At 46.0% G+C, this 18,125-nt stretch overlaps 1 protein-coding gene across 1 annotated transcript in view; it reads right to left on the minus strand.

Annotated features, from left to right (window-relative positions):
- NOC2L (NOC2 like nucleolar associated transcriptional repressor) overlaps positions 1 to 18,125 on the minus strand; it is a 123,056-nt gene that overhangs the window by 4,327 nt on the left and 100,604 nt on the right. Inside the window, exons 19-20 of the mRNA XM_061601279.1 lie at positions 17,670 to 17,811; positions 2,329 to 2,460 (exon numbers count right to left, since the gene is read on the minus strand). Coding sequence (XP_061457263.1) covers positions 2,329 to 2,460; positions 17,670 to 17,811 — 274 coding nt within the window. The remainder of the gene's footprint in view (positions 1 to 2,328; positions 2,461 to 17,669; positions 17,812 to 18,125) is intronic.

Raw genomic sequence — 18,125 nt, forward strand, 5'->3', positions numbered from 1 at the left:
CAGCACTTTGGTTCTGCTTCACGGACCTTCCCTGCTTACCCGTTCAGGCCAAATCGACTGAATTGGTATGTGCACACGTACATGCGCGTGCACACACACACGTGAAGCACCCCTACGTTTCGCCTTCCCCCTTGTGCACCAGTGGCTCCTCTCAAAGGGATCGCCAGCAAGACAAGACAGGATGGGGTGGGGGAAATGTGGCAGCCAGGATCAGCAGTTAATGTGCCTATCAGCAAGCAACTGTGCACATTCACCTGGCCTCATGGAGAGTGTGCACATAACGCTTCCCTGAAGAAGGAATCCTGCACAATTCCCGGTAAATATGCATAATCTCCCAACAGGCATTGGGGAATGGGCATATACTGACTCAATTGTGTACATTCTCCAGCCAGTATGCATAATCCTCAATGATTAGGCTTTGGGGAATATGCACATCTCAGCTAAACTTTGCACATTCTCTGGGCAATAGGCACATTTCTTGGGAGACTATGCATACTGACTGAAGAATGTACATAATGTCCAGAGAATGTACAAAATGCAGCCAAGATATGCGCATGTCCCAAAGCCTGTTGGAGATTATGCATATTGTCAGGGAAATGTGCACAATGGCCATTTGAAATTCACATTAAACCACTCAACTTACATCTCTCTTCACATATACACATTTGGCAGAATGCAAACTACATTTGCTAATACCAATATCATAAAGCAGGCAATTGCCTTCACTGGTGACAACAAATCTTTCTGCGGTGCATGAGGTTGTTGATATCACAGCAAAGCCGTCACGCCTATGAGTGGCTTTTAGGAGGTGATTCCAGAGGCTACAACACACGAGGATGCTCATAAAATACAGGGGAGCCCCCCCCCTTCCTTCTATACTGCCTCCCTCGTTGTTTGACCTGGACTCGGATGCTAGCTATCGGTATGACCCAAGGACGCGACTTGATATTTCATCTACGCCAGGCAGCAGCCGCCGCCGCCTCTCGCAGTGGAGGGCGCCGAGCCGGGCTGGAGCCAGAGAGGGACTGTGGCTTCTTGGCGGACCTGATGCTTTGGCCTGTCCTTGGAAGACGCCGTTTTTGCTGTGAAGACCTTTCGGCATCTTCTGAGAGCCGGGAAGTGCCCTTGCAGTTGTTGCCATCTTACCGTCTGGCTTTCGTCCACTCTGCCTTGATATCAGCTGTGCTTACATCTTGGCTCTTTCTCCTCGGCTTCTTTGAGAAGTTCCGTTAGTTTCATTTTCGAGGGGTCTGTTTACCCCGCCGTTCTCCCTGTGGAAGCTGTCGGATGCTAAGATCAAGAGGTGATGTAGCCTTTGATCTTGCAAACGGACTATCACCCACATTGGCTTTTAGTGGGAAGACTTGTATCAGGAGCTTCCATTTGAAATTACATATTTCGGACTATACAGGCGAGAAGCCCTATTAGTGAAATCTAGTTGCCTCTACCTTATTGTTTAGTCTTTATTGTTTAGCATTGATGTTTTGATGTTCTGATGCTCTGATGTTTTATGTTTTTGCTTTGTACGTCGCTCAGAGTGGCTGAGTATTCCAGCCAGATGGGCGACTAATAAATCGAATAAATAAATAAATAAATAAATAAATATGAAACGCTGGAGGCCAAAGGGTTAAAGGAGACAGGGAAACATTGTCTCTGGATGTAAAACCATTTTTAACTGGAGACGCCATAGGATGGAACTCAGGACTTCCGGCATGCAAACCAGGCGACCCTTATTTAACCACTGCAATGAGCAATACCCTACATGCGGTGGGGTATGGGCCTGCATCGGAAGAGCACGTTCCCCTGCTGCCACTGCATGCCAGGAATGTATGCACGACCTGATCCACGCCATGGCCCTCGACTTTCCCCATCTCAAAACAGGAGCAGGCCTCTGTCCCCGTCTCTCACGCAACACAACCACATTTCCTGAACTGGCAGCTACCAGCAGCTTCATAACTGCTATGCCTTGGGAATTTTAAGAAACGAAAAAACCAATCAAAACACTGCAGCTTTGACAGGTTCAGTCTGCCATTTTGGTTTTTTAAAATATCAGTGCAGTTCTGAAAGATTCCATCCACCATCTTGGTTCAAAACGGCATCCAACTGCATCCAAACGTAGAGGGAAACCTGTCCCTGATCTTAGGCACCATCATGCAAAAGGTGGTTATGATATTTCAAGAGCTGTCCAAATGCGTAGCAGACAGACAAACAGCTTTCCAAAATAGTAGATGAAAAGTGTATTCTTTCATTCAGATCCCATGTAAATAGTGAGGTAGCCCCATGCCAACATGTGCAATGTCGCTCCCTCTCAAGGCACCCTTCCCTTACCATCTGAATCACTGGAGGTCTCCTCTTCTTCCTCGTCTTCCACTTCGTACTCTCCTTCATCGTTGCCATCCTCTTCCTCACTGCTGTCAAGTGAAGCTCCATCAAGGTTGCCCTTCCGGCTCTTTGGTTTCTCTGCATCAGGGAAAAACAACAACAAAAGACAAAATGAATTATAAAGGGTATCAAATTAGTTAAGCTACATTTGCAAAGTGGGCAATGCAAAATGCATTATCCAGACGGACCTGGACGCAAAGGCAGAAATCACCATTATTCCCAATACGTTTTGAAGAACGCTCTCTTCATCAAGGTAGGGGGAAATTATATTCCTTGACATAAATAGCTTCATTCCAAAGCAGACTTTAACATAAAGTCTCCCTTACAGAAATATACTGAGTCAGACCATTGGTCCATCTAGCTCAGTACTGTCCACACTGACTGGCAGTGGCTCTCTGGGGTTTCCTGCAGGGTCTTCTCGCAGTCCTGCCTTTTTTATTATTATTATTATTATTATTATTATTATTATTATTATTATTATTATTATTATTATTATTATTATTATTATTATTATTAAATTTATATCCCACCCTTCCTCCCAACAGGAGCCCAGGGCAGCAAACAAAAGCACTAAAAACACTTTAAAACATCATAAACACAGACTTTAAAATACATTAAAACAAAACAACTTTAAAAACATATTTTTAAAAAGCTCTGAAGACATCTTTTAAAAAAGGTTAAAAAACATATTGTTTTGAAAAACTTCTTTAAAAACATATTAAAAAGCAATTCCAACACAGAGACTGGGATAGGTCTCAGCTTAAAAGGCTTGTTGAAAAAGGAGTCTTCAGTAGGTGCCGAAAAAATAGCAGAGATGGCACCTGCCTAATATTCAAGGGGAGGGAATTCCACAGGGTAGGTGCCGCCACACTAAAGGTCCGTTTCCTATATTTTGCAGAACGGACCTCCTGATAAGATGGTATCTGTAGGAGGCCCTCACCTGCAGAGTGCAGTGATCGACTGGGTATACAAGGGGTAAGACGGTCTTTCGGGTATCCTGGAGATGCTGGGAATTGAACCTGGGACCTTCTGCATGGCACTCCAGGAGAAGCAAATCCAGGCCACCTAAGCAGCAGGAGGCAGGGCTGCAAGCAAAGCCCCCTGCATGCAGGGATGTGCAGGGCCAACCAGGAACGCATCAACACTCACCCAGTACAAAAGCTGAATTTGCAAGTAAGATAATACCTACAGAGCCCAAGAGTCTCCTTTAGCACAACAGCACTCCAGCAGAGTACAGGCCATCACGCCACACGTGCCATGGGTTCTTCTGACACTCAGCACCTTGGACAGCTCCTTTAAAGCTCAGACTAAAACCCAGAGCGGATTCCACTGCCCCACTGATGGGTGCCTCCCCCCCCCCGTTCCCAATAGCCAGCCCTTGGCTGCTCATCAGCCTACGTCCTTTTCCTGCTTGACTAGTAGCCTCCGCAGGTTCTTCAGCTGGAATGCAAAGGAGTGCCAATTAAGCCCTAGAGGAAGGAGGTGGGCAGCCTCAGGCCTGGGGGACAAATGTGGCCCTCCAAGACTCTCTAGGCAGCCCTCGGGACTCTCCCTAGCCCACACCCTTTCACCTTCCTTAAGTGCTAGAACATGTTCTTGAACTGTGATGAGGCTTCTTGTTTGCCTGGATGGAGCATGGAAAGGTGGTGCGTGAGTGCAGAAATTTCTCAACTTCTGCATGGCTGGCACAGAGCCATCTATACAAAGGAAAGAGTCGCCTCCATCTTTCTCCCTATGTTGGCCTTGCATCCGGCCCTGCCCACCACTGGCATGTGGCCCCCAAAAGGTTCCTCACAAGCCCTCTGGCTGAAAAGGGCTCCCTGTCTTTGCACTGTTGCATGTACCTGCTTCTGCAAGACATGGGTGTATCCCGGTACCACGGAATATGGCGTCTGCTGCAGCAGCTGCATTCAGCTTCCTGAGAATCGCAACTTTCATTTCTATTTTGAAAAAGCAAGCTTCTAGTCTTCATGGCCACAAAGAGCTGCTTGAAGGGGAGTGACACGTGATGCAACCGCAGGAGCTCCTTGCTCCTGCCCTATTACTAAATTCATGAATATTTTATTATTTATTTATTTATTGCACTTGTATAGCGCCCCATAGCCAAAGCTCTCTGGGCGGTTTACAGCAATCAAAAGCATTAAAACAAATATACAATTTAAAACACATATTTTAAAAACAATTTTAAAATTTAAAACAATATAAATACAATTTAAAACACATGCTAAAATGCCTGGGAGAAGAGGAAGGTCTTGACCTGGTGCCAAAAAGATAACAGTGTTGGCGCCAGGTGCACCTCATCAGAAATATCATTCCATAATTTGGGGGCCACCACTGAGAAGGCCCTCTCCCTTGCTGCCACCCTCCGAGCTTCCCTTGGAGTAGGCAACTGGAGGAGGGCCTTTGATCTTGAACGTAGTGTACGTCTGGGTTCATATCGGGAGAGGCATTCCATCAGGTATTGTGGTCCCAAGCCGTGTAAGGCTTTATAGGTCAAAACCAGCACTTTGAATTGAGCTCGGAAACATACAGGAAACATAAACTATGCAAAGCTACCCAATTTGCATAATTTACACAAACTGTAGATTATAGCCTCTCTTGGCTCAGATTGTGGATCACCTGGGTGCAGCGTTTTAACTTCTTTTTTTAAGTGCAGCATACATACAGAGGCTAAAAATATTTGGTCTGCAATGGTGGGGGTGATTACAGACACAGCCAGTAAATTTTCAAAATTATCACCAACCTTAAGGGCTAGAAAGTTTTGTTATTTTTTATTTATTTTTTTAATGGGCTGCTGCTTTTTGGACAGATTCAAAAAACAGAAAGCCTTCAGACCTTGAATACAGACAGCATTTTGATGTTCTGAGCATTTTCTAAGTTTTGCTCTGGAAGTATTAGACCTTGCGAAATTGGATTAAAAAAAAAGATCTGAAGTTTGAAGGAAACAAGGTCTCACCTGGCCATTCCAATAATTTTATTCCCCCCTCCCTCTCTCTCTAACAAAAATTCACAATCAGGGTTGGAGGAAGGGGGCATTCAAGGAGGAAGAAGAGAGATCTGAATTATTGCAAATTAACAGGAACCTTTTTCACATTCCCTCATGGGCAACCTTCCGGGTCCTCATGCCAGTGATGGGTGGGGCCAAAGGCAAAAGTGGGCGGAACGATGGAAGAGACTCTTCATTTTCCACAGCAGGCTACATTCCAGCCATGCAAAACCCAGCAATTCCTACGTGCGCCAAACGCACTTGGAACCTAGGAATCTGCTTTCTATTGAGGAAGCCTACCTAAGCTCAATATGGTCTAGCCTGATTGGCAGTACTATCCCATTTCAGGAGAGGGGGTGGGTCTCCTGGCACTACCTGAAGATGCCGGGATTTTAACCTATGCTTTACTTATTCATTCCTTTATTTCATTTATACCCCACCTTTCCTCCAAGGTGCTCAAGGAGGCGTACAAGGTTCTCCCCTCTCTACCGTTTTATCCTCACAACAATCCTGTCAGGTAGGTTAGGCTGAGAGACGCTGACGGGCCATGGTCACACCCAGTGGGGATTTGAACCCTGGTTTCCCAGGTCCTAGTCCAGCACTCTAACCACTACACCACACTCTTTAACCACTGAGCCACAGCCCCTCCCTTAAGACATAAGAATCTGCCTTACACGGAGTCACATCATTGGTCCATCTAGCTTAGTACTTTGTACACTGACTGGCAGCAGCTCCCTCCTGGGTTTCAGAAAGGGACTCACTGGCCCGAGAATTTCCTCCCACAAATCCCCTTCGGCTCCAATGTCGGCACTGCCTTTTTCCCTCGACTGATCTGCTCTTCCCCCCTCCTCCCCCTCGGGACCGAGCGCAAGATGGATGGCGAGGCTGTCTTTGGCGGGAGATAAGGTTGATGAGCACCTAGCAGCCTATCTCTGCAAGCGCAGGAGAGACAGGAAACAAAAAGACCAGCTCTCCCTGCCACCCTACATCCCCATCCATCACACACTGCTGGTGGGGAAAAGGTTTATCAGTGCCAGCCACTGCCTGCCGATGGAAACCCTCCCAAACGCAGCACCCTGGGAGAGCTCAGCTGCGACCAGCAATTGCAAAGCCAACACCTTCATGATTTCCTATTACCTTTTGCAGCCAAGGAGCGGGGGTTGGGGGGGCACAGAGACAGGGAGGGGGCAGTAAGGAGGTTTATGTTCAAAAACAGGATATAGTGACTTAAAAAAATAACTTTTAAAATCACTTTTCTAGGAACTCGCCACACCAGAGCAGCCGTGTGTGGGTTTGCAAAACTCATTTTTCTTTTTTCTCTTTACATCAGATCACCTGTTTCCCTTGGGCCCGCTAGATGTTCCTGGGCTCCAACTCCCATCAGGCCTGACCATTGGCCATGCTGGCTGGGGCTGATGGGAAGTGCAGTCCAGCAACATCTGGAGGACCACTGAGTCCCCCATTCCTGCCTTAAATGTCTATGCTCATTTTCCCTCAGTGCCCTTTACACCTCAAACTCCCTCCTTGACTCTCGCTGCCCCAACTCCCTCCCAGAACATCCACATAGGACTTTCTCTTCATTCAAATTGCACCTCAAAATCCTTCCATGAAATCTTAATTCTCACATACACAGACACACCCAGACTTAACATAACAACAGCCCTCTTGGGCCAGACTTACAAGTCTGCGTTCCACCATAACCAACCAGATGTCTCCGGGAAGTCCGTGAGCAGGAGGTAACGGCAACAGCCCTCTCCCATCCCAGCCACTGGTATTCAGAGGTAGAATGCCTCTGAACATGGAGGTTCCATTCAGCCATCATGGCTAATAGCTTAAGGCAGGCCCATCCCTCTCTGGGAATTGTCTAATCCCCCTTTCCCAGGGTGCCATCACTACAAAAACAGCTGATAAAGTCATTATGTGCTGTGAAATCCAGCCATAAGTAAATGGATTTGCTCATTATACCTTCCTGCTAACCCTACTCAGAGCAGACCGACTGAAGTTAATGGATATGACTACGGTCCATTAATTTCAATGGATCTACTCTTAAGTAGAACTGAGTTGGATACAACCTTTCACCCCCCTCTCAACTCAAAATATAGACTGTAAGCTCCTTTGGGGCAGAGACTCTACGTAAAGAGCCATACTGAGACTGATGCCCCTCTATAAACCAATCACCACCGCTTTTTCAAGAATACAAAGTTATCATTCTTATCTCTTTCCAGTTTCCACCCTGGATGTGCTCCAGGCCACCCAGTGAGCCTCATGACACAGAGAGAATTTGAACCTTGGCCTGCAGGATTGAATACCTACATCCAGCATCCCTCTTCTGTCTTTGCAGGAGACGATGGCGACAGATTGGGGATGTTTGCTCACCTTGTGGACGGGTGGGAATTACCACCCACTGTGACATGATGTGCTTCTTTTCCCACTGCTTGCCCCCACCAGTCACGCACACCAAGCCCCCAGAAGAGGAAAGAACAGCCTCCCCCCACCCACCCAGCAAAATTGCACTCAGAACCAAGAGCAGCCTGTTCACACTGGCCACATCCCATCTTGCTTTCCCCCACCAGGATCCCTGCTAGGAAGAACCGGAGATATTAGCCTGACTTTTAATACAATTTGGTGGGGAAGCGAGTACTCTAAAGGCGGCATTAATCACTTTAACGATGAAGCTATTACTGGAGGTGCGGTGGGAGGGGAGGGAGGGGGGAATTTTCCACACTTCTCCCACGTTACCTCCACAAGCCAAGGACTGTTTGCAGCCATTGCAAGGAAAGGGTTTATTTGATGCTATGCCCTGGGGGTCAGGCAGAGGGATGCCAGCCCTCCTGGGCATAGAGGTCTTCTGCTGTTTCATCTCCGTTTCATACATATAACAACCTGACTCACGTAAGGGCTGATGTTCTGTGCACCACAAGAGCATAAGAAGATGCCTTATACCAAGTAAGATCATTGATCCATCTAACTCATCACGGCCAACACTGACTGGCAGCGGCTCTCCAGGGCCTACAGCCCTTCCCGAAAGACACAGGAAGTCGCTTTATACTGAGGCACAAACGCACGCACTTCAAAATTTCCTGGGGAGGAGGCTCACTCTCTGGTAAGCACTTCTGCCAAGTGCACCAGCGCAGCAACGAGACGGTTGGAGAACGGGGTTCAAATCCCTGCTCGGCCACAAAGCTCACAGGGCAAAGCCAGAGCAGCCAACCTGAGAGGGATGATGTGGGCAGAAGGCGTACGGGCAAGGCCCAACGCGCATCTGCTCTGCATGCAGAAGGTCCCAGATTCAATCCCCAATAGTGTCTCCAAGTAGGGTTGGGGAAGATTCCCTGCCTGAAATCCCAGAGAGCCTCTGCCAGTCAGTGTTGGCAATACTGAGCTAGATGGGCCAGTGGTCTGGCTCGGGATAAGGCAGATTCCTATGGACTGCAAATTCCTTCTCACTGCAGAGCAGGTGTGGGGAACCTTTGGTCCTCCAGATGTTGCTGGACAACAACTCCCATCATCCCTGGCTACGGCCCATGCTTGCTGGGGCTGATGGGAGTTGTTGGTCAGCAGCATCTGGAGGGCCACCTGATTTACAGGGAAGCTGATCTTATTGTTTCAGCTCCATTCATTGTTCAAATCTGGGTATTAATTTCATTTCTGCTATATTATTATTATTGCTGCTACTTTTACTACTACTATTAGGCATGATGTTGTTTCAACCACAGAAAAGTCAAAAGCTGCCTTATCCTGAGTCAGAGGTTGGTCCATCTAGCTCAGTACTGTCTACACTGACTGGCAGTGGCTCCCTCTACACACACAGAGGGAGAGAGAGAGAGAGCCCAAGCTTATGCCTACACACAGCCACACAGCACACACACTCATCGCTATTGAATTATATCTTTCATTTAGTCAAAAAAGATACCCGCAAAAGAGACAGAAGTGCAAGTTATGAGCAAGAGAGGCACAAAAATCCCCTCAGGCAGAATTTGAAATAATCATCTCTGGTTATTACATAATCTATTCTTCCTCCTCCTCCTCCTCACCCTTCGACATTTGTGATGACTAGCTAATTATCTGATAAAAGGAACCCATCCCAATCTCGTCCTCCCCCCCACACACACACAGTGCCACCCCCGTGCACAAGATCGTTGCTCATTATAGACTGGGTTTTGCTAATAACGTATGTGCAGTCACGTGCTGGAAAATTCGTTCCCATAACGAACTCGGGGAGGGGGAGGGAGAGACAGGGAAGTCCTTTCCCTCTCACTCTGGCCGCTCCACACATCTCTACCCCCCATACACACCCCCAATATTAAATTGGCGTAATATGATTACGTGCTGGATAAATGAAGAAACGCGCTAAAGTTCATTAGAGGCGCGCTGTCGCCTAATGCGGACAGATCGCTCATTATGGGCCCGGCCTGGAGAGACGAGGCAGCCAGCGAAGCGGGTCCTCGCTGGCTTTAATTGCCTCATGACAAGGCAATCCACCACCTCTCCCCGAGCCATTAATAACCGCCCGCAGCAGCAGAGCCTCCCCTCCTGGAGCTCCGTCAGCCGGTAAATGAGAGGAATGCGTCCGTTGCCGCCTCTCCCCACTGCGACCACAGACAGGCCATTGATCAAATCTGGCAGGCGAGGGAGGCCATCTTGCGCGGCCCTCGTTCTCGGAAATTCAACACAGCTCTGGCCTAAGGCATCCAAACCCCTTGACCTCTCTCTCTCTCTCTCTCTCTCTCACTCACACACACACACACACACACACTCCTTTTACAGAGGCAAGATTTACCACACCATCCATCCCTCTTAACATCGCTGGTCCATTTCATCATTATGATTAGATAGATAGATAGATAGATAGATAGATAGATAGATAGATAGATAGATAGATAGATAGATAGATAGATAGATAGATAGATAGATAGATAGATAGATAGATAGAGTAGGGCCCTGCTTCCCGGCGTTCCACTAATGCGGCGGCTTTCCTCCCCTCTTTTAAAGCCGATGTTTTGCAGCATTTTGGCGCAACGCGCCCCATTAAAGTCAATGAGGTTCCGCTTTACGGCGGGGATCCTGAACGGAACCCGCCATATAAGCGGGGCTGTATTGTAGATAGATAGATAGATTTATATCCTGCCCAAAGGGAGCCCAGGATGGAAAACAAATGATAAAGCACTAAAAACATTTTTAAAAGAAAACACATAAGAGTGCCAGGAGCCAAATGTGGCCCTCCAGGCTTCCCTGTCTGGCCCTCAGGACTCTCTGCAGGCCACACCCCTCACTGGCCCTGCTTCACATCCTCCTTGAGTGTTTCTGCCAGGCTGGAACGGTGTCCTTGGAGTCTAATGATGCCTTTCATTTCCCTGGATGGAGGATGGAGAAGGGCGTGTAAGTGTGTGTAGAAACGAGCCTACCGTACAAAGGTAGAATTTACATTCATCCTTCTGCCCACTTTTGCCTCCAGCCCTGCCCACCACTGGCATGTGGCCCCTGGAAAGTTGCCCAGAAGGGAATGTGGCCCTCCGTCTGGAAAAGATTTCCCCTTCCCTGCTTTTTAGGGGAACTGGCATAAAAGTTCCCCCAGCTCTCCCACTGATTCTCCACAGAGCCTTCAGACACCGCTTAGGAGATTTTTTAAAAAAATATATTAAGCAGTCTATAAATGCTTTTAAAGAAATAAAATAAATAAAATCACAGTAGGATTCTTACACTAACCACTTAACTTGGTTTAATGGTCATGGTCTCTTCACAAACAAGAAACCCCAAGATTTGTAGGTCTGTGAAGAGTGCTAGAATCTCCTTCCTCCCACCCACAAATCCCAAATTTGTCCTGGTTTCATACTTGCAATCAACAGTTTACAGAAGTCAAGCAGTTTGTGGAGTCTGAGGGGCCATAGCAGAGAAGGCCCCACTCTGTGCTCTCCTTAATTTTAAGCGCTCTTCCCCAATGCAACAACTGCATTGAGCAGGGGTTGGACTCGATGGCCTTCTAGGCCCCTTCCTAACTCTATGATTCTATGAAATGAGGAAGTACATCTAAATAATAATTACCGTGTTGTACCTACTCCATACATGACCTTCACACAATTTCTTCTGAAGGAAACAACAAAGCAAGGATAATAAAGTTCTTCCTAACTTCAAAGCAGCAGTGGGTGTATGTGTGCCTGCTGAGGCACATATGCGCTCCTTCCAATGGTTCGCATGAAAATTGTTGTTTTTATTTTTAAAAAACGAACAAGTATCTAGTCCTCATATTTGCAAAGAAGCTGGAAAATGTGACAACAAAAATACATGGATTGTGAATTTTTTGGAAAATGAAAGGAAATTCTAGTTTTGTTATTCATTTTGATATTACTTTTTAAGAACACAATTGGGCCAAATTTGGCTCTTAAGGCAGTCTGTATCTGTATACCACTTTAAAAAAAACACTCAGAATTTCTCCCAGAGAAGTTTGAATACCCTATCTGAAGTTCTCTGTAGTTTAGCCCAGTAAATATCTGAGCAAGAAAAATCCATCCAATGAAATACAACTTAGACAGCAACAAAGCAAGGGGGAAGGGATCAAATCAGTCCCTCTCTGCTGCAAGGACTCACAGCAGACCCATTGAAATTAATGGACCCATGTTAATCATGTCCATTAACTTCAGATGGGTCTACTCTAAGGAGGACAAATGTTGGATATAATCCTTTTAGTCTTGATTAAGATAGATGTAAGTTTGCAACAGTTTTAACTATCAGGAGCGAGGCGGCTCTCCAGACAAACTTATTCCACAGAGATTAGAGTCGCTATAAAACGCTAATGAGTGCTTAACTACTGCAATATTTAATTTAAAAAAATAAAAGGAAGAGGGGCTGTGAGCTGCTGCTAATTAACAGAAAATTGGTAATTTCCAAGCTATTAACGGCTTATTTTCCACTCATCTGAACACAGCCAAGAAACCGAAGCTATACCATAAATAGGAAACATGTTCTGTCAACAAGGGAAGAGCTTGCCATTGCACCGGGCCTCGCGCTCTGGTTTATTGATGGGGACTAGCAACCCACTACATCCATCAATCTCCTCCGTTGACCTCCATGGCCCCTTTCCTGTCCTGAGTTCCAGTGAAAGCCCTGACAAGGCCAACTGCCCCTCCCTCATTTTGTCTCTCTCTGTACGAAACCATCATTCTGATGCAGCAGTGGGGACACTTTTTCCAATCCGAGGGCTGCATTCCCGCGTGGGGAACCTTTTGGGGGCCGCCTGCCAGAGGTGGGTGGGGCCAGGTGCAAAAATGGATGGAGCACTTTGTACAATAGGTTACATTCCAGCCAGAGGTTTCCAGATGCGCGCACACACACGCACACACACCGCTAGCCCTCTCTCTCCTCCATGCAGGCAAGCCAGAGGCATCGCCACGCCTCAAGGACACATTCTAGCCAGGCAAAAGCACTCAAGGAGGTTGTGGCCTGCGGGAGGGTGCGTGGCCCGCTGCCTGAGGGACCCCCATCCCCTGTGCTCATACTGTCCAATGTCATTTCCAAAACGTGCACGAATCTCCTAAAAGAAGGGTAGACGAGGAAGTGTCTGCTCCACCTGGCTTCGCTCTTGAGGGTTTCCCAACTGAGGTCTTTTCCATCATCTGCAACTGAGCTATGGTGAAACCCACATTTTGCTTGTAATCCTGATCCATCTCTGGGGACCCCCATTTTTCTATTTTTTTTTTAAGAGAGTCAAACTTCTAGTCCTCTTGAACTTGTAAACCAAGCGTAAGGAACCTCAGACCCCAGGCCAAATGTGGCCCTCCAGACCTCTCTGTCTGGCCCTTTGGATGCAGCCTGGGCCACACCTTTCAGTCTCCTTGCTCTGTGCCCTCCTTAAGTGCTTTTGCCTGGCTTGAATGCATCCTTGTACTGCGATGAAACCTCTCTTGATTCCGGACTTCCGGGAAGGGTGACTTCGCTTGTGCCTGCTTTTGGGACGGGTTCCCGCCTCAAAAGAAGCTTATTCAGATATAAATCAGTCAGAACATTTTTTTTTTGACTGATGAAATTTCTCCCGGGCAGGGAGAAACGTAGAGATCAACCTCAAAAGCCTGTTTTTGTTGGGAGGACTGGATTTCATTAATTTATGAGATAAGGTCCAGCCAACAATGCCGGACGGACTTCCTAACAAGCTCTATCTGCTTAAGCGATACGTTTATCTTTTCTTTAAAGAGAGAACGGACTAACAGGCAAGCACCCTTCTTTCTATTATTTTTTTTACTTGGTTTAAATTGTTGCAGCAAAAGGAGATTTGTCAGATTGATCGGCTTTGGACAACTTCTGGGTGAGATATAGCTCTTCTCTGTTATTCACGAAATTAACAGCTTATCTCTGTTTCTGTCGCAAAAAGCTGTCCTGGAAGTGCATTCTAAAGATAATAAACAGAAGAGGGATTTCTATTCCTGATTTCTATTCCGAGGAATATTATATTGTCTGGGACTATTCTCTTTTTGTTCTATTTTATTTTGACGAATCTGCTTCTTCACGACGCCACTAACTGTTTTGATGCTGGGAACTAAATTTGTTTTGCATTCTTGAACATAGAGAGATAAGGCAGGTTGCTCTGTTTATACTGTGATGTCATCAAGCCTGGAATATTAACCCAATTGTTGCTGAAATAAGAAGTGGTTCTTCTTTATTTTTGTTTTGCTTTGTTTTCGTGGTTTTAAAAATGGCAATCAAGAAAGTGGCTGAGAATCTGGAAGTAATTATGTTTCAGAAAATAATGGATGAGATTGAGATAACGAAACAAACCCTGCGACAGGGTAGTAAGGAGCTGAAAATTGAACTGAGCAAAATGACGCAGGAGCTTAAAGAAATAGGGGATCCTGTGAGAGAGGAGAATGAGATCAGAGATGAGAAAAGAAAAAATAAAGGGAAGATACAAGCCCTGGAGATTGGAACAAATGTGGAATTGGAAAAAGATCTGGAGTTTATGGATTTTAGAAATAAAATCTACTGTTTGGAATTTAACGTTATCTCTGAAGAAATTAATGAAGATATTAGAGATAAAGTTATCAATGGCTTGGATAATCTTCTGGACTGGAATGATGTGATGGAGCTTGATATAGAGAAAATCTATGGAATTAACTGCAGCCATGTGACAATGGAAAAACTCTTAAGAGATGAGCCAGTGCATTTTGTAAAAAAGAAGAACACAGATATGACTTTACAACAGTATTTCAGCAACTTATTCAGAATGGATGGCAAGAAAATATTTGGGATAGAGGAAATTCCCATCAGACTCTTATTATATGACTATGGCTACAACAGCAAGATTATTATGGAATACTGATAATGGAAGATTGGACACTGAAATTACTGGACTTAACAGGACTATTGAAGAAGGAAGATGGAACTAATAGGGATAATGGAATAATGGCTATTGAAATTATTGGACCTAACAGATTCTGATGAGATGGATTAATCGAAATGTTTATTTGGACTATGGTTATGACAATAAGATTATTATAATTATTAACGAGATGGATTAATTGACATGTTTATTTGGAGAAAAATTGATAGATATATTTCTTAAAGAATTGAAACCTCTCTTTGACTTTTTGTGGAAAGAATAAAGTAATGTTTATGAGATTTGATGATTAATTAAGATAACTACTGGAGGAAAGTGATTTTATAATATGATTTAAGAGACAGGATTGTTATATATTGTAGACCTATAACTGATTTGATATGTGACAAATGGGAAGTCAACATTTTATTTTTTTTTTGTTTAATCATTTTTGTTTTGTTTTGTTTTTTGTCTCTGAATGTTTTATGATTTTGTTTTCTATGTTTTATGAAAATTTGAATAAAAATTATTGTAAAAAAAAAAAAAACCTCTCTTGATTCCCTGGATGGAGAACAGAGAGATTGGGTGTTTCTCTGACATTTACGTGACTAGAATATAATCCACCGTACAAGGAATCACATCCATTTCTCCACCCGCTCTGGCCCTGCCCAACCCTGGCATGCAGATCCGGGGGGGGGAGAGGGTTCCCCAGAAGCAACCGCAGCCCTTGTGCTGAAAAGGGTTCGCCACCCGTGGCGTAAACAGTGGACACTGGCCAGGTCAAGAGGGGTTGTAACTGCAGGAGAAAACAACAATAGCCTCAAAGACTTTTGGGGACCCCAATTCCTGCTTTCCCTGTTCCCCACCCCCCTGATTTCTGAGGCAAGTGGGAGAGAGAGAGAGGGAGAGAGAGGCCAATTTCCAGCTGTGACAGCTCCTGCTGTTCTTCCACCGGTGGCTCAGTGGCTCCAAAACGTGTCACTTCATTTCCCATTTGCCAGCCTGCCACACACCGACAGGATTTCCCTTGCCTCTCTCGCTCATGGGGAGAATGGTGTTGCCGAGTTGGCAGCTCACTTTAAAAGGCGGGCAACATCACCAGCCTAGCGATGCGTGTCCTAACCGCCTCTCCAGGGGTGCCCAAACACCGTTCCCTGCTACGACCCGGTGCCTCCACCACTAGCAGCATTAGCGCGCACACACACACACGCACACACACAGAGAGAAAGAGAGAGAGAGAGAACAAGTGGCGTTGACACTCAACTCGGCTTGGGGAAAAAAGAGCTGACAACAGGGACAGCAAAGCAACCAGATCTGGATCAATACTGCACAACACCCTGTTTTATTTCTCCAAGTACTTGGGTCATTCCTCCAAGCTCATCAGACTTGGCCGCACCAAAATACAAAGACAGATTAAACTCCAAACACACATAATGTCAAGCCAGCAAAACGTCCCAGGGAGGCTCACAAGTGAGGTACAAAAGGCAATAACCTTTCCCTGCTTTTTGTGTGTGTCCCCCCCCCCGGGCCTGGTATGCTGCCCCTGTACATGGAAGCTCCATTCTTGAGTTGCAGTTACCAGACCTGCTCAGCATGACTGCCTCTGCTGCTTGCCCAAGAATCTTTCACAGGCAGTGACACAGTTCAGGCTGTTGTTGGCCAACTGAAGAAATCTTAAGTTGATTAACGTACTAATTAGTGTGAAACATCTGGACAAGTGAGAAGACCCTCTCCCCTCACTTCCCAAGATCTGTAAACTGAAAGTAAGCCTGGCTCTTGGCCTTTTAGAATTCCACACGGCTAGCACTAATAATATGCGAGGGGTTAGGTTTATTTTTATTTTTATCCTGTTAAGAAGTACAAAGCAAAAGCAAAATTAAGCGCATGAAGTCTAGATTGTCTCACTGACCCCTTTTACACATCACAGAAAAAACATGGCTTATTGCGAACACGCTCATCAACTAAACACCAAAGGGCCGTAGCTCCGTAACAAAGCATCTGCAGAAGGTCCCAGGTTCAATCCCTGCCATCTCCAGGAAGAGTTGAGAGAACCCTGCCTAAAAACCATGGAAAGCTGCTGCCAGTGTAGACAGTACTGAGCTAGATGGACCAGTGGTCTGACGTGGCATAAAGCAACATCCTATGTTATCAATGGATACTAATCAGAGGCACTTTGCCACTGGATACAACTAGCTAGGGAACTCAAGCTAGAGAAGGTCCGATCCTGCATCGCTCATCTTGTGTTCTTAAGCAGCCTTCCCCAACCTGGTACAACCCAGATGTTTTGGACTACAACTCCCATCAGCCCCACCCAGCACAGCCACAGAATCCTGATGGGAGGATGTCCATTCTGGCTGGAGGCTGGTGGGAGATGTAGTCCAAAACGTCTGGAGCACACAAGATCAGGGAAAGCCGTCCTAAAGCACCAGGATGCAAACCAGAGAAGACATGGAGAAGCAACTGATCTTCTGAACAGCAGCACCTCCCAACAGCCAAAGCAGCTTCTGGAACTCTGTACATGTGCATGCGAGTGTTCGATCTGCCAAAATGTTCATCCAGTGACCTTAACAGCATCAAAAATAAACCGATAAAGACATGCAAACAACCTCACCAAACTGCTGCTGATAGGTTCGCCCAGTGCATGGACGCATTTGCTTTTCCTTCTGTATAAGTGTGCTTTTATTTAGGCAAACCATTTTTTTTTCTTTCCAAAACTGATCCTCACAGCTAGCTACCAATCCCCACATGCTAAAAAACAGCAGCAGCAAGTGTCCAAACAGATGCTCTTTTCCTGCATAATTACTTTGCAATGTAAAGCATGGGAGTTGGGGAGACTTTCCTTGCATGTTTGGGACGTTTCAAACATCCACTCCATAGTCACCTCTTCCAAGGAAACTGCAGTTTGTAGCAGATTCAGCAATTAACTGCAGACCCCTAGTGGCCAACGGGGAAATTGCGCCTTCCCCCCTCCATAGACTTCAAGAGTCGTCACCATACCTTTGACAGACAGGCCACCAACAGCATCCTCCTCTTCCGAGTCGCTGTCCATCTCGAAAAGGGCCTTGAACTCCCTCTTATCATCGTCCTTCTGTTCGCCCGGCTTCTTCCGTTTGATTTCTGGAAGGTTCAGATCTTCTAGCTGTGCACGGTGGACAAAAAGACACGCTAAGTCTTCCCCATTTCAGCCAATAAGTCTTCCCCCATATATTAAAAAAAAACGTAACTGCACATATAAATACTATCCTTCCCCTTTACTACAGGAATGCCAGATTCAACAGATTGGCAACGTGACCCTGCCGTAGCTCAGTGGTAGAGCATCTGCCTTGCATGCAGTAGGTCCCAGGTTCAACCCCTGGCATCTCCAGGTAGAGCTAGGAGATAATCCTGCCTGAAATTTTAGATAAGCACTGCCAGTCAGTAGACAACACTGAGCTAGGTGCACCAATGGCCTGA

The sequence above is a fragment of the Rhineura floridana genome, chromosome 18, assembly GCF_030035675.1.
Source record: "Rhineura floridana isolate rRhiFlo1 chromosome 18, rRhiFlo1.hap2, whole genome shotgun sequence".
NCBI classification, from domain to species: domain Eukaryota; kingdom Metazoa; phylum Chordata; class Lepidosauria; order Squamata; family Rhineuridae; genus Rhineura; species Rhineura floridana.